The sequence below is a fragment of the Dipteris shenzhenensis genome, chromosome 3, assembly GCF_047967505.1.
Source record: "Dipteris shenzhenensis isolate YYH24624 ecotype China chromosome 3, Dip_SZ_1.0, whole genome shotgun sequence".
In the NCBI taxonomy this organism is placed as follows: domain Eukaryota; kingdom Viridiplantae; phylum Streptophyta; class Polypodiopsida; order Gleicheniales; family Dipteridaceae; genus Dipteris; species Dipteris shenzhenensis.
The window spans coordinates 18,819,893-18,834,306 of record NC_141598.1 but is presented as its reverse complement, the minus strand read 5'-3'; the positions used below and the strand labels follow the sequence as shown (position 1 = coordinate 18,834,306).

The window sequence follows — 14,414 nt, the reverse complement described above, 5'->3', positions numbered from 1 at the left end:
AGGTAGGACTCTTCCTGATCTCAAGTGCATGTGTTGGCCGACACAAGACGCATGGTCGCGACACAAAATTCACCAAGGTACTCGTAGCAAATGAGAAATATGTATCATCTACAGGCCAAGGTACTACTTGAGCAAATGAGAAATATGCATAATTTGTGACGTTTGACCCACTCGTATGACATATGCCGTGGAAGGGTAAAGGGCCCATACGTTGGCGTTGAAGGGTAAAAGGGCTGAAGCTATCAACTTTCATCACCACGAGAATTGTCACTGGCCTGATTCACAATTTATAACTTCAGCAACTCTAATCATTAGTCCATTCAAGATTGTAGCTTGACGTGATCAACGTGCGCTTCCAGGTCCTTCAGCTCCTCCCCATCCTCTCTCTCGCGATCTCTTTATATTTCCTTTGATGTTCTTCAATTCCATGCTGCGGTGGGTGGTGATTTTGCAGAGCTCCTAGATTGATAACAAGTTAGAGTACGTGAACGAATTCAGCATAACCTCTCTAATGGCAACGGGGTATGATCCTGTGTGTGTGTGTCTGTGTGTGTGTGTGTGTGTCTCTCTCTCTCTCTCTCTCTCTCTCGGCGGTGAACCTTTCCATGAACCTTTTTTGATGCATTTTCCGCAACTCACACATTATTGGATTGAGAAACTTGCGCTCCAATTTTGATTTCCTCTATCTGGCCGCCCACGTTGAGGATGCCAATTGAGAACTTGGATTCACGGTCTTGGTCTTGTAGCGAGTTCGCGCGTCTATGTGTGTAATGGCCTTGTGAGAAGGCGAGTTGCATTAGAATGCCCGCAGTTGATTACCCACGTAAATAGTCCTCACAATTGAAAGTAGTTGTCTTTGTAACTTTAGAGTAATTATTCAGCCATTTTCCAACCGTCCGTTTGGTCACGCAACCGTTCGGGCTTGTGCACGGGCTCACCTGCTTCTCGAATACTGCTTACATGTTGAGTTGTTCAAGAACTTGCAGACTTCAGCCAAGTTTACCCGTGTTCGACTCAAAGTCTGAGCCCCCAGCTTTGTTCGATGGAACACCCAGGTATACACAGCTAAAATTCTTTTCTGTTTCCCTTCGCCCACAAGCGCCATGGATCACAAGCTCTAAATGTGATGGAGCTAACTTACTTCGTGTCGTTTGTAAATCTTGCAGGTTGTATATCAGTATGACATGTCCTTTTGCACAAAGAGCTTGGATTGCAAGGAATTTCAAGGTATTTAACTGGCTGAACAAATGTTTGTAATCATTCGTTTATATTCGAAGCCCTAGCTGGCAAAAATGTATATGCTTGCTATGTTTCGAAGAATGTGGTTACAATTAACTAATCAGGTCACGGGGATTCTTGTAGACACGGCTTGAAAAATAATCTATTTATGTTACACAGGGCTTGGAAAATATTGAACTTGTTCCAATCAACCTTCGTGACAAGCCATCGTGGTATCTTCAAAAAGTGTACCCAGCTGGCAAGGTAGACGATTTAACGTCACCATGTAAAGATAATTGAAAAGGCCCTGAAAAACAGTTTGTGACCAGTAGGATGCATTTCCAGGTCCCTTCATTGGAGCACAATGGGAAGGTAACTGGGGAAAGTTTGGATTTACTCGAATATATTGATAAGAACTTTGAAGGGCCTTCCCTCTTTCCTGTGGTAAGGAACTTTTCCAGTGTTTTTTTTTTTAATAAAAGAATTTTCCAGTGTATTTTCAATTATAGGAGTGTTTTAAATGCAGATTCAAAGCTGAAGTTTCTACTTTTTTTCCTCTGTTGGTGTGGCCTTCATGCACCTTGAAGGAAGTTGTTCTCTTCAATGCTAATTTGAGCTCTGCAGATTTTGCTGTTTATGGTATTGTGCGTTTACAATGAGTTTAGAACGGATCTTTATTGTATTGAAGTTACTGGAGTTGAAATCTTATGCCATTGTGCATTTGCATGTATGAAACTTATTTCCTTTTGCTTGGTACGTAGGATACTGCAAAAGAGGAGGCAGTGAAAGACCTGTTGAAATACACAGATGAGTTCAACAAGAAATTCTTCACAGACTTGAGAAATAAAGAGGCGACTAAGGCCTATGCTGAGGAATCACTTGGTGTGTGCATAAAGCCTTCGTTGAGACTAGCTTTTGCAAAACTCGTTTCTTAGTTTAGTGTCTTGTGGAATTCATTCACGAGTGTAGCTCTGTGGAATACAGTTACACACATCTGTCTCCCTCATGAAGAAAAGCAAGCAATCCTGTAAAGGCTTCTGGTAAAGTTAAACGTTTGGTGTGCACATCTGTTTCTATATTCCGTGAGTCCCTGTTGGCAAATAGACAAGCATTTGCATTCGATTATAGTGTGCAATCATGTATAACGCTTACCTACATCTTTAAGTTGCTATACAGTAAATTGGCTTGATACAGGGATGAAATGCTCTGAATCACTTGCTTCAATCTATCATCCTTGTACAAGTTTATCATAGGAAGCATGCACTAACCGCCTGAATCTTATTGAGTTGCAGAGAAGGGATTCTGTCTCTTTGCATGTATGTGTAATTAAAAGTGACTAGACACATTTTTGGCACGAAAAGCAGTACTTTTCTGAACATTTGTTGGCACAGGAAATATCAATTTCAAAAATGCTTAATGATTTATCCTTATGGCAGGCCCAGTTCTTGATCATTTGGAAGCTGCACTTGGTAGGTTCAGTGATGAAGGGCCCTACTTTCTTGGTCAAATCAGTGCGGTACTGTACAGATACTTATTTTTTGGTTCGATGATTTGGATATGTGGGTCGTATTGATATTGTTGTCATTGTGTTTGAGCTGATGCTGAATGCTAAGCTATCCTTCATCCTGTGGAATTTCGTTTTTCAGTGAAATATTGGAGATCAAAGCTTGAACTGAATATACATGCATATAGATATGCTGCATCAGTTTTAAAACAATCTTTTAAGAGCTTCGAAAAGAATCTTGGCTGTATCTAGTACAAAAAGTCTCTCGCTATGATAGGTTGTTTCCCTGCTTTACAGTTGCCTAATGAACCCATTGTGGACAGACAGTCCTTGATGCAAAAGGTTCATCTATTCTGCATTATGCTAGGATAATGCTGCAGTGGATAGAATCTTTCTAGAGAAGATTTAATTTATCAGGCTTAAAGTTGCCTCTGGGACATTGAGTAGTACATCAACTTGCTTGCTCCCACTGGCCTCCTCCTTATCCCTCAATCTTCCTCTCCTTTGACCTCCCTTCCACCTCTCTCTGTGTCTGCTCTACTATCTCCACCATGCCCTTATTCCTCCCTCCATCTCCCTTCCTGCCACTTCTGTGGACAGCCTGATTGTGTGCTTTTTCTTTGAGCTTCTGCCCCTTACTGGCCCGTTCTTTAGAAGGTCTTTGCCCCCTGTTGCACTCTTCGGTCATCCAGGAGCTGAGCTGCCCCGAGCATCCTTTCTTCCGTGCTGGGGATGGCCAACAAGCCCTTTGAAGTGGGTGCTGCTGCTGCTACATTCCATCCTCCCCTTGTGTCTTTATTCCCCTCTTGTTTTCGCCAGCCCAGGAGCTGGCATTCACACTGTTGAGGCCTCCCTCCCCCTTTTTTCCGCTCCCTTATCGCTCCCTGCCTGTTGCTCTTTCCCTGCATCCTGTCAGTCCCTTCTCATCTCATTCCTTAACACATTTTCTCTACTCTAATCCCCTTCTCTCAGCCCCATTTTCCCATTTTCCCTCCTCTTGATCTGAGCTAGTTCGAGGTTTTAGTAGGTGACCCCATTGGTTCTGGCCGGAGGAGTTCTTCTGGCATTATCCTGGAATCTTCTACCTATTGCATCTCGCTCTCCCCTGAGGATAAAAGCCGGTTGAGCAAGCTGTGCAGGAACTACATGACAAGGCCATTACTGGTCACCTCTGTGGATTTTCGCCCCACTCAACAAAAGGTACCGGATTGGGTGTTAGGAGGTGTTCACATCCAAGATGTGAATTTTATGGGCATAGTATCTTCTTGATCTAGCTCACTATCAAGACAGCCCAAACATTGTTGCAAAGGTTCCTTTCATGAAAAGTTAGAAAGACCATACACAGTATTAAAGCTGCATTGACTTTCCAATGGGGGCGAGTACCCAGCATGGGTGACATTCATTTTTGTTACAGACTCTTGTACATGCAAGGGATCATTTAGAATGAGGAGGAGCATGGAGAGAGTGCAAGGCAAGGGAGAAAGGGGTACCACCCTTCCATTGGTCGGCCTTGGGATCCAAGGCCCATATATACCATGTGTGAGTGCTCATATGTTATTTAAATATTAAATTTTCAAATACATAATCCATGGCTCTTGGCCATTGCAGCTACTTAACCTACCTTCTATTTTGATACATCTCATCAATTAGCCTAATACAATCTATGCCAGAAATCTTGCAGTGGCATGCCCTCTTTCTTCGGGATCAATTGTCTTCAATTGATAGTCTTCATCTTGTCATGTCTTCATTATTAATATCACACTTCATGGTGCTTCATTGCTTAATTCCCTTCTCATGGTATACCTGCTAGGCAAGTCAAGCATTAATCAGTATGTCTCCTAGAAATCAAACTTTAAATAGCAAATAAAAAGATAGAATCTCATATTTTCTGGGTGAATTGATGCATCCCTCAATCTTTCCTACGCAAACAAACTCATATTAAACCATTAACAATAGTATCAATAATCTATATGTACTCTCTCATCCATTGGTCAAAGCTTTTACTGACCAACTTGGAACCCTTAGTCTTGGATTGGCCAAGACTAATTGAGCGCTCGTGGATCAGCTAACCTACAAGGAGGATTCCATGCCCCTAGTGGAAACCTGTCAAGTGACTGTGTACACGTGAATCACTAGCTTCCTAGGAACTATCCTTTCCTCAGAAAGGCTAGAACATATTAATCACATATCAAGCCTATAGTTCATCTTTGGACCCTCTTGAGAAGCTAGCAAGATCCATCTAAAATTTCAGTAGGATATCGTTTCTTTATAGAGCATTGCATCAATGCTAAATCCTAAGCTCTGATCTTCAGAATCTATGATACCATTTGTATGTAATTGTGAGCTTACTTAGCTCCTTAATCCATTGCTTCAACGGTCTTTCCTTTAGTTTGTTTCAATCTTCAATTCTTCTCTTGGACATGTTTCAATTTTTTCTTTGACCTCTCAGGCTCTCAAGGTTCAAACGACACAAGTGATTCACAACCGCAAGAATGGGTGTGTGGCCCATCTTCCTCATAGTTATCTCAATCAAACCTTTGATGATATAGGAATCTTAGAGGCATCTTATTGCAAGACTTTCCTCTTTGGTCTTCTTTCTTTGACTATGCCTATACCACATGCTATCTTTATGTTGCCTTTGTTTCTTGTAGCTCTAATTGCCCACTCATCTCTTATAATTTCAAACCACCCTAGCTAGACAACAATGATGTTGGATTACTAGAAGGACGACACTTGAGCGCATGGAAGAGGCATGACTCCCAAGAAAATGTCTACATGGTAGGGAGCTTTGCCATTTGTCCAAGGCTTGTCCGAAGTTTACACGATTCATGTCCCTCTCAATATGCACCAGTATGCTCTAGGTGTTGGTACAAAGCCAAACAAGCAACACAGGACGGTCAAGTGTCATCATAAGGCCAAAGTGCCTAGCTAGACAACAATGATGTTGGATTACTGGAAGGATGGCATTTGAGCATGTGGAAGGGGCATGACTCCCAAGAAAATGTCTGCATGGTAGGGAGCTTTGTCATTTGCCCAAGGCTTGCCCGAACTTCACAAGATTCATGTCCCTCTTGGTATGCCCGTATGCTTTGGGTGTTGGTATTGAGCCAAACAAGCAATACGTCATGAAGAAAACACACAGGAGGGTCAAGTGTCATCAGTAGGCCAAAGTACCGCTAGATAACAATGATGTTGGATTACTGGAAGGACGGCACTCGAGCGCGTGGAAGGGGCATGGCTCTCAAGAAAATGTTTTCATGGTAGGAAGCATTACCATTTGTCCAAGGCTGCCCGAAGTTTACAAGATTCATGTCCCTCTCGGTATGCCCGGTATGCTTTGGGTGTTGGTATAAAGCCAAACAAGCAATACTTCATGAAGAAAACACACTGGACGGTCAAGTGTCATCAGTACGCCAAAGTACCTAGCTAGACAACAATGATGTTGGATTACTAGAAGGACGGCACTTGAGCGTGTGGAAGGGGCATGACTCCCAAGAAAATGTCTTCATGGTAGGGAGCTTTCCCATTTGTCCAAGGCTTGCCTGAAGTTTACAAGATTCATGTCCCTCTTGGTATGCCTAGTATGCTCTGGGTGTTGGTACAAAGCTAAACATGCAATACTTCCTGAAGAAAGCACACAGGAGGGTCAAGTGTCATCAGTAGGCCAAAGTACCTTTCAGAGATCAATCACTCTTGTGGATGAACAAGAATAGGACCTTGTCTCTACCATTCACATAACAAGGCCCCGTATTGCATAAACCCCCTCCCTCTTCCCCTGTGCCCGCAAGGGAGACCTCTCTGCGTACTTCTCTTTTGGAGAAGCCAACATGCAAGGGTCTTCTTGATTTTTTTCAGTGGTAGTCAGTTGGAGCTTCATGGAGTTGTGTTTTTCTCATTCGTAGAGACAACCATGGATCTTGCAATTGGCTTAGTTCCCTTACACACACACCCCCCCCCCCCCCAAAAAAAAAAAATAAATAAATAAATAAAAATCCCCACTTGAACTCCCCTCTAGTTCCTCTAAAAGCTTCGAGGCCTCCCAAGATAGATTTTGCACCTGCTTCCCTTGTGACGGTCGTCTTGGCACCCCCTTTGGGCACTCCTCTTGGAACCCATTCTTCACCTTCTTTCCCTCATTCTCCCAACACGACCCTCCTCCTAGTCCTCTTCTCCGCTTCACCCCGTCGACATCTTCTCTCGAACTAGGTGACTCTCTTGAGACGATAAAAGCTACTAAGGAGAAGGCTTGGAAGGGTGGCGAGGAAAGATTGTTTTACAAATTACCCACGTAGGTTATTTTTCCAACTCCTCTTGGAGTGTAAATATGTGTATCCAATCTGGCTTGAAACTTTTGATTTTACTACTCTATACTATACTAAGCTTTGGATTGATGAATAGAAACTCTTGTTTCACAAGACTTCAATTATAGATATGGTAAATAGGTACAAAATTTTAAAAGCTGAGAAATCAGCCTTACATTTGGATTTGTGTCAGCTGAAATGTGAAAAACAAGACCTCAATTTCAAAAAGTGAGAGTGCACAAAGATTGTAGATGGTAAAGATGCCCTTTTTTTTCTAAACTCTAGATAATTTGATTATAACCATAGGGGACACTTTACTCTAACATAGCATTGGTATTCCCGTAGGTACTCATATTCTTGAAAAACTTCTACCTTTTAACTTATGTGTTTGACTCTATGCAACATCTGATCTCTTTTGAGATTTGTCCAATTGTACTTAATAAACTCTGCCTATCTATCTATCTATCTATAAAACTGACATATTCATCCAAGGCATCCCAAACTTTAAAAATATTAAATGTGGAAATTTTCAAATTGTTTTGGTGTTTATCCCATGAACTTTAATTGTACAAGTAGTAGAATCTTTTTTAATTCTTTTGGTCTTAGCATTCCTCTTCAGGTTTAGAAGTTGATATCTATGATAAATGTCAAGAACTTGAGTATGCTATGTTGTTTATCATACGAATATCTCACATTAATTCGACCATCTTTGGTTTCGCCAAACATGGAGCACATACTTTTCAATTATATAAGTTATCTCACTTTGCACCAGTAACAGTGCTTTTCTAAAAGGTCTTTAGTAATTCAAGTACATTTCTTTTTTGAAAGGGATTTTGGTCTTCAATCAATAAAATTCTCAATTTGTACGATTGGATATATTCCAGTCTTACAAAGGTATATAATAGAAGAAAAGTAAAGAAAAAACTATTCCTTTGAGAGATCTAAATTTTTAAGCACTTTCAAGGTGGATTTAATCTCTTTCAAGCTTTGCGAGAAGTAGCGCTTGTTCTACATAGATTGAATTCTGCTATGTTATATGTTGTATATTTTGGAAATTTTGCATTGGGTTTGGGTATGTTGAGGATCTTTGTATGTGAATTAAAATCCCACGTGGGAAGGTTTTTTGGATGTCGTCTGGTCTTAGGGAATCATTGCTTTGATATATGCACTCTCACCTTCCCTCTCCCCCTTCAAAAAAAAGAAAAGGAAACACAACCATAAACACCTTGTTTCCTTGTGTTTGTGTCAGTGTTTTTATTGTCTTATTGTGCTTGTCTTGGTGTTTCTTTTGTTTTAATAAATATATTAAGGTAACTCTTTGTGTGTGTGTGTGTGTGTGTGTGTGTCTCTCTCTCTCTCTCCCCTCGAGCTGTTGTACTCAATGGTTTCTCTATTGTCCCATAGACCTTTCGGTCTCCCGTGGACGTTAACAGACTCTCTGTCTCTCTCTCTCATCTTTGTTTTCTTCCCTTTTCTAGTTGTAATTTGGGTTGTCATTTTATAGCTGAACAAGCACTAGCTTTACCGGAGATATTTCAGCATATTTGAAATCCCCGGAGGCAGCTTCTGCTTGGGTTCTGATGAGAACATGAGCATAGCTTTGCTTACTAAGTTACTTTTACTTTCATCTTTTGCTCGTAGTTTTGTTTCACGTCTCTTCTAAACCACCAACTCCCTTATCTCGTTTTCTCTCCTTTTGTGATTTTTTTAATTGGGTATCCTAATCTTCCACATGAAATGCTTGGAGAATTTAACAGTTTCGTGCATTATGTAGGTTGATTTTGCATATGCACCTTTTTTCGAGAGGTTCCAGCCATTGAGTGCGGAGCTACTGGACTATGATATATTGGAGGGGCGACCCAAGATAGCGAAATGGTTTGAGGTGCGCTAAAGGGATCTATGATTGTGGTATTTAATTTGTTTTTTCCACATTTGTTCATGAAATCTCTACAAATTACCTCCGACAGACAATTTGAAGTGATTTTTGGATGTACAATGGAAATCCTTGTGGTGCATACCAGTGATGCTACTCTGGCTTCTTATCTTACATGATTTAAAAATATAATTTCCCCCCTTAGTGGAGAAGATTTAACTTTAAAATGCACTTCTTTGTATGATCTTCCTTTGCTGTTATCCAGGCAATAAATCAAGTGGATGCCTATAAAAACACAAAAGCTGATCCCAAAGTCCTTTCAGAGGGTTTAAAGAATATGCTGGTATTCATTTTTAAATGGTCTTATGCCTTCATTGAGCTTGTGGTATCGGTTGTCATGATGAGGGTGTACTTGCCTAATGCTTGTGAGGACGTTTGCTTTGGATGCAGGGGCGATAAAGGTGGCAAATGAGGATGCTTTCTGGATGTTTCTAAAAAAAAAGTGAAACCTAAACAACTCGTAAATTACAGCTGATAAGAAAGTCACAGTTAGGAAAGTCCAACTCCTCCGAAATGTTTTGTAGTGGGATCTATATCACAGAATGTTCTTAAACAAGTTGTTGATTACAGCTGATAAGAGAGTCACAGTTTATGCTTAGAGGAAATGATCTTAAGGGTGATTGTGTAAGGAAATAGCAGAGGCAAGGGAAAGTCCAACTCCGAAATGTTTTAAATTAGAGCAATCATGGGATCTATATCCACAAGGTTTGGAAGAATCTTGCATCTTACGGCATTCTATAGCTCTCTCTCTATATATATATATTCAAAAACTGTTCAAGGATTCAATATTTTTAAACTTTGCATCGAAATGATATTAATAGATTGTTTATGTGTTGCTTCTTATGTGAAATTTAATAATCACAGTTGACTCATTTCGAAACTCTTGTACAGAAGTATTTACATATTCTATTTACAAGATTCATTGAAATGATGAGAAACATCTTTTAATTAAGCCCAAACTATGATAAGGGCCCGTTCCCTCGGATCATAACTCTTTGGGGAAGGAAGCGTGCCGCCTCCCCGCCCACACACTGTGTGGTTATATAAAGCATATTATATATATATATATATATATATATGTTTTGAATTTCAACTTATTTGTTGACTTTTGCTTTTGCATATTCTAAATTATTATATATTTCTCTATTATGGTACTCGCAAGAAGGAAACGCTTAAACACACACGGCATTTGCTCGGACCGACTATTGCCTGCCTAGTTTATAGTCAAGTATTTTCCTTTCTTGACTTTGAAGACTTACTGAAATCATATTTTTTGGTTTTCTTCCATCTCCTTGAGCCAAGTGTAATGAATATGAACCTCTAGATTGATTTTAGCCCTTACGAATATGAGCCCTTAGATGGATTTTAATTGATGTAAATCATGAAGGTTTTATTCAAATAGCGTAAAAACTTGTGGGTGAAAGAGTATCTTTGCTTTTTAAACGCAAAAAGACAAAAAGCATACAATTTTGATATTCCCAACTTACTTTTTCCATTTCAATTTAAAACATTGTTATTTTAATCGACTTATTATAGATTTCGTAATTCATTCCACCGCACCCTAGTTTTCATAAGAAGGGTTCCTTCCATCGACGAGCTAGATTCATTGCTATCATACGAAGCTAATTATTCCTCTAGAACTTTCTCATTGTTTGGAGATTGTTTGTAACTATTTGTTGTTTTTCCAATCTACTACTGGAAGCTTCAACTTGATTGTCTCTCCCTTTTTCTTCCAACCTTTTGAAGAAAATCTTTAACTTGAATCAAAAGTATATTCGTACTTTCTATATGTGGACCAAATTTTAAGGAAATTATCACGATTAAAAGTCATAAAATGCAAGGCAAATTTAATCAAACATTGAATTTTATGTAGGTCCAAATTATTTACAGTAGGGAGCCTAGAGGGTTTTGAGCTTTCTGTGCCCTCATGAAGCCACGTGTTGCAACTCTAAACGTTCATCTTCAAGAAAATATAAGGGTGTGAACCTTATGGATTTTTTAAAGCTATTTTTGGTCTTAGTTTTTGGATTCCGAGGTCTGTTATTTTTTGCTTCCAATCCTACCGCACCACTCCAATTCTTTTCGCATGAGCTCTAGAAAACTTTCTGCCCATTAGTGCTAATTCCATCACGTTGCCATAACCAATTAGTCGGGGCAGATGCTGCAGAGTCCCCAAATCGGCTACAATGGTTAAGTCCACCTCCTTCACCCAAAAATATGCATCCTCACTGCAATATCGAAGGTCGCAAGTGGTAATCAGGTCAACACCTACACCAATGCAAGCTCCATGTACAGAATATATAACTGGCTTCCTGCAATTCTCCAAGACGGTTAAGGCTGCTTGCATTTGCTTGATGGTTCTTAATTCCCTCTCTCTCACCCGTGCTCCGTCGACACCCATCTCCTGTACGTCGCCACACTGCATAGAAGAGACGTTAGCCAAGGTGGACAGATCGATGCCCAAGCAAAAATTTTACCCGAAACCTTTGATCACGATAATGCGAACAAAGGGTTGAGAGTCAAGGTCCGCGATGACAAGCGGAAGCTCTTGAAAACGCTGGGAGTTGAGGGCGTTGTGGTGAGAAGGGCGGTTGACAAAGATGTGAGCCACACCTGATTCATCATCAGCCACCTGCACCTTCAAACTCTCCCAACACCCCCCCATCAAGCTATGTTTGCACTTGGGTTCATTCCTTCAAAGAAGGATCACCTGTAGTTAGCCGAGAAGGAATTGAATAGAAAAAGCCCAAATTGAGGGGCGAAAATGTCGAAAGTTGGGAGGACTCTGAAACATTCCTCTAACTACTAAAATTGGCCTTCGTAACTGCAAATTTTGTGATTAGACTATTGTGAGGACGCAATCAATGTAGCAACACTAGATTCAAGGCTCACTGAGATGTGATACACCTTTCCAATCGGTTGAGTGGGAAGTTAGAGAAGGAGACCCTGCAAAACGTGAGGAAAAATCAATTCCCTACCCCTTTTTCCTTTTGGGTAGGCAGCACTTTTCAGGGAGCTCGTACTGAACAGCAAGCTCTTTTGCAAGTTGAAGATACTGCACAACGACTCAGACGAGAGAAAGAAACTCTCAGGAATACGCTCAACTATTTGAGTGTAGCATTAGCAGTTAAAGATGTATTCCCATCCTCTGATTAGGTCATCAGTGTGCTCAACAAGCTTCATCACGTCTCTCTGAACATTAGAGAAAAAGGAGGTGGATGGGCACCCTGATTATCTGCTTCCTGTGTTCATTTACAATGTTGTCAACTATGACTGTGATAACCTTTGCAGGCCTCTCACTTCAGTGGGTCTACAGATTGCAAACATCTAGAATGAGGAAAGCAAAAATTTTTGAGAAGAATGGAGGCATTAGACTACAAGAATACATCCCTGCAAGACAAGCGAGTGACACACTGAGTCTGTACTCCGAGGTTGAGCTCCAAAAAGCCACCCAGGACTTCGCACAACATCTTCAACTTGGAAGTGTAGGCTACGGAACCCTATACAAGGGCATCCTTGCAGATGCCTAGGTTGTGGCTATCAAGAAATCTCACCACACCGAGCAGCATGACGTTGATCAATTCCTCAATGAAGTGATCATCTTGTCTCAAATCAATCATCGCAACATTGTGAAGCTGCTCCGCTGCTGCCTCGAGACCCTTGTTCCTGTGCTTTTCTACAAGTATGTCTCAAACGAGACACTCTTGGAGCATTTACAAGCAAAAGATGGGCGATTTCTCAACTGGGAAACACGCCTGGTAATCGCCCTTGAAAGTTCTCAGGCCTTGGCATACCTTCATTTAAGTGTCTCTACACCAATCTTTCACAGGGACATCAAATCATCCAACATCCTTTTGGATAAAGTACCGACGCCTAAAGTTTCTAATTTTGGCTTATCACGCCTTTTGCCAATGGGTCAGACCCACATATCCACCGTATTACACGGCACCTTGGGATACTTAGATCCAGAATACGTGCAGACATTATGGTTAACTGATAAGAGTGTTTTTTATAGTTTCAATATCATCTTGCTTGAGTTGATAACTTCGTTTAAGCCTCTTGGAATGGGAGAAGAGGAGGTAGAAAGCAATCTAGCCATGCTCTGTATTTCAAGGTGGACAGCATGCACATTTCCTACACTCATTGATCTGGGCCTGGGAGCTTTTGAGAATGCTCACATGATGCAATCCATCAATCAAGTTGCGAAGCCAGCGACAACTTGTGCTTTTCCAACATGACCACTACTTGCACGCTCTCTCTAAAGGAAACGGTAAATGCAACACGGCAAAGCTGCCCTTGTGGTAACTCTCACTTGGTTGTAATCTATCCTTACAATACTAATGATTTGTTGTTCAATAATACTGTATTTTAATATTGTTTCCATTTCAGATGTGTTTTTTGTATCTTTTCAGAAAGTGAAGTAGACATACATACTTGGTGTCCACACGAATTTGGATGCTTAACTTGGAATACAAACACGTCCATTGAGATTTCGGTAATATGTCAGTCTCTTACATATTCGCGACACTCAATCTTGGCGCTATTATTCTCGGCGATCGACGCACAGGGAGGGCCCGTTCCCTCGAATCATAACTCTTTGGGGAAGGAAGGCGCCACCTCCTCGCCCACACTATGTGTGGTTATATAAAGTATATTATATATGTGTGTGTGTGTGTGTGTGTGTGTGTTTTGAATTTCAACTTATTTGTTGACTTTTGCTTTTGCATATTCTAAATTATTATATGTTTCTCAATTGAGATATTCGCAAGAAGGAAACACTTAAACACACACGACATTTGCTCGGACCCTGCCTAGTTTATAGTCATATATTTCCCTTTCTTGTCTTTGAAAACTTACAAAAATCATATTTTTTGGTTTTCTTCCATATCCTTGAGCCAAGTGTAATGAATATGAACCCCTAGATTGATTTTATTCCTTATGAATATGAGCCCTTAGATTGATTTTATTTAATGTAAATCATGAAGGTTTTATTCAAATAGCATAAAAACTCGTGGGTGAAAGAGTATCTTTGCTTTTTAAATGCAAAAAGTCAAAAAGCATACAATTTTATTATTCTCAACTTACTTTTTTCATTTCAATTTAAAACATTGTTAATTTAAATCGATTTATTATGGATTTTGTAATTCATTCCCCTTTTCCCTTAGGCGGCCTACTGGACCCTAGTTTTATTAGTTGCATATAAAGAAAAAATTCCAGTGATTGGCAACTAGGTCCTCCTGCCTTCTTTTTGAGATTATCTTGAGCTAAAAAATGGGGGTCCCATCAGTGCATGCTTTCCAAAAAATTTGTGAGAATACAAATTTCATTATTAACAATGCTTATAGGATATTTAATATTTAATTCAATTGCTATATTTAGAACATGATCACAAGCATAAAGAGATAAAGTAAAGGGATGAAGAGCTGGCTAAAGGGAGGGTAGAAATATGCATTAGGGG

The 14,414-nt window shown here is 40.3% G+C and overlaps 1 protein-coding gene across 2 annotated transcripts; it reads left to right on the top strand.

Annotated features, from left to right (window-relative positions):
• Window positions 1-280: 280 nt before the first annotated feature.
• LOC147903474 (glutathione S-transferase L3-like) lies at window positions 281-9,752 on the top strand. 2 transcript variants are annotated; one of them, XM_087399226.1, is made up of 11 exons: window positions 281-359; window positions 455-522; window positions 987-1,055; window positions 1,167-1,227; window positions 1,399-1,482; window positions 1,564-1,662; window positions 1,980-2,100; window positions 2,655-2,734; window positions 8,798-8,905; window positions 9,162-9,239; window positions 9,347-9,752. In XM_087399226.1, the coding sequence occupies exons 2-11, from the start codon at window positions 512-514 to the stop codon at window positions 9,353-9,355; spliced, it is 720 nt and encodes a 239-aa protein (XP_087255352.1). In that variant the 5' UTR covers window positions 281-359; window positions 455-511; the 3' UTR covers window positions 9,356-9,752. The 2 variants fall into 2 exon arrangements, with proteins under 2 accessions (XP_087255352.1, XP_087255345.1); XM_087399219.1 differs by lacking the exon at window positions 281-359 and having other exon boundaries at window positions 367-522.
• The last annotated feature ends 4,662 nt before the right edge of the window (window positions 9,753-14,414 follow it).

What these genes read in the sequence shown, in the direction of transcription:
- LOC147903474 (XM_087399226.1), top strand. An exon ending in TTCTTGGTCAAATCAGTGCG is followed by an intron (nt 2,735 to 8,797) that starts GTACTGTACAGA and finishes TGCATTATGTAG; the next exon opens with GTTGATTTTGCATATGCACC. An exon ending in AGATAGCGAAATGGTTTGAG is followed by an intron (nt 8,906 to 9,161) that starts GTGCGCTAAAGG and finishes GCTGTTATCCAG; the next exon opens with GCAATAAATCAAGTGGATGC.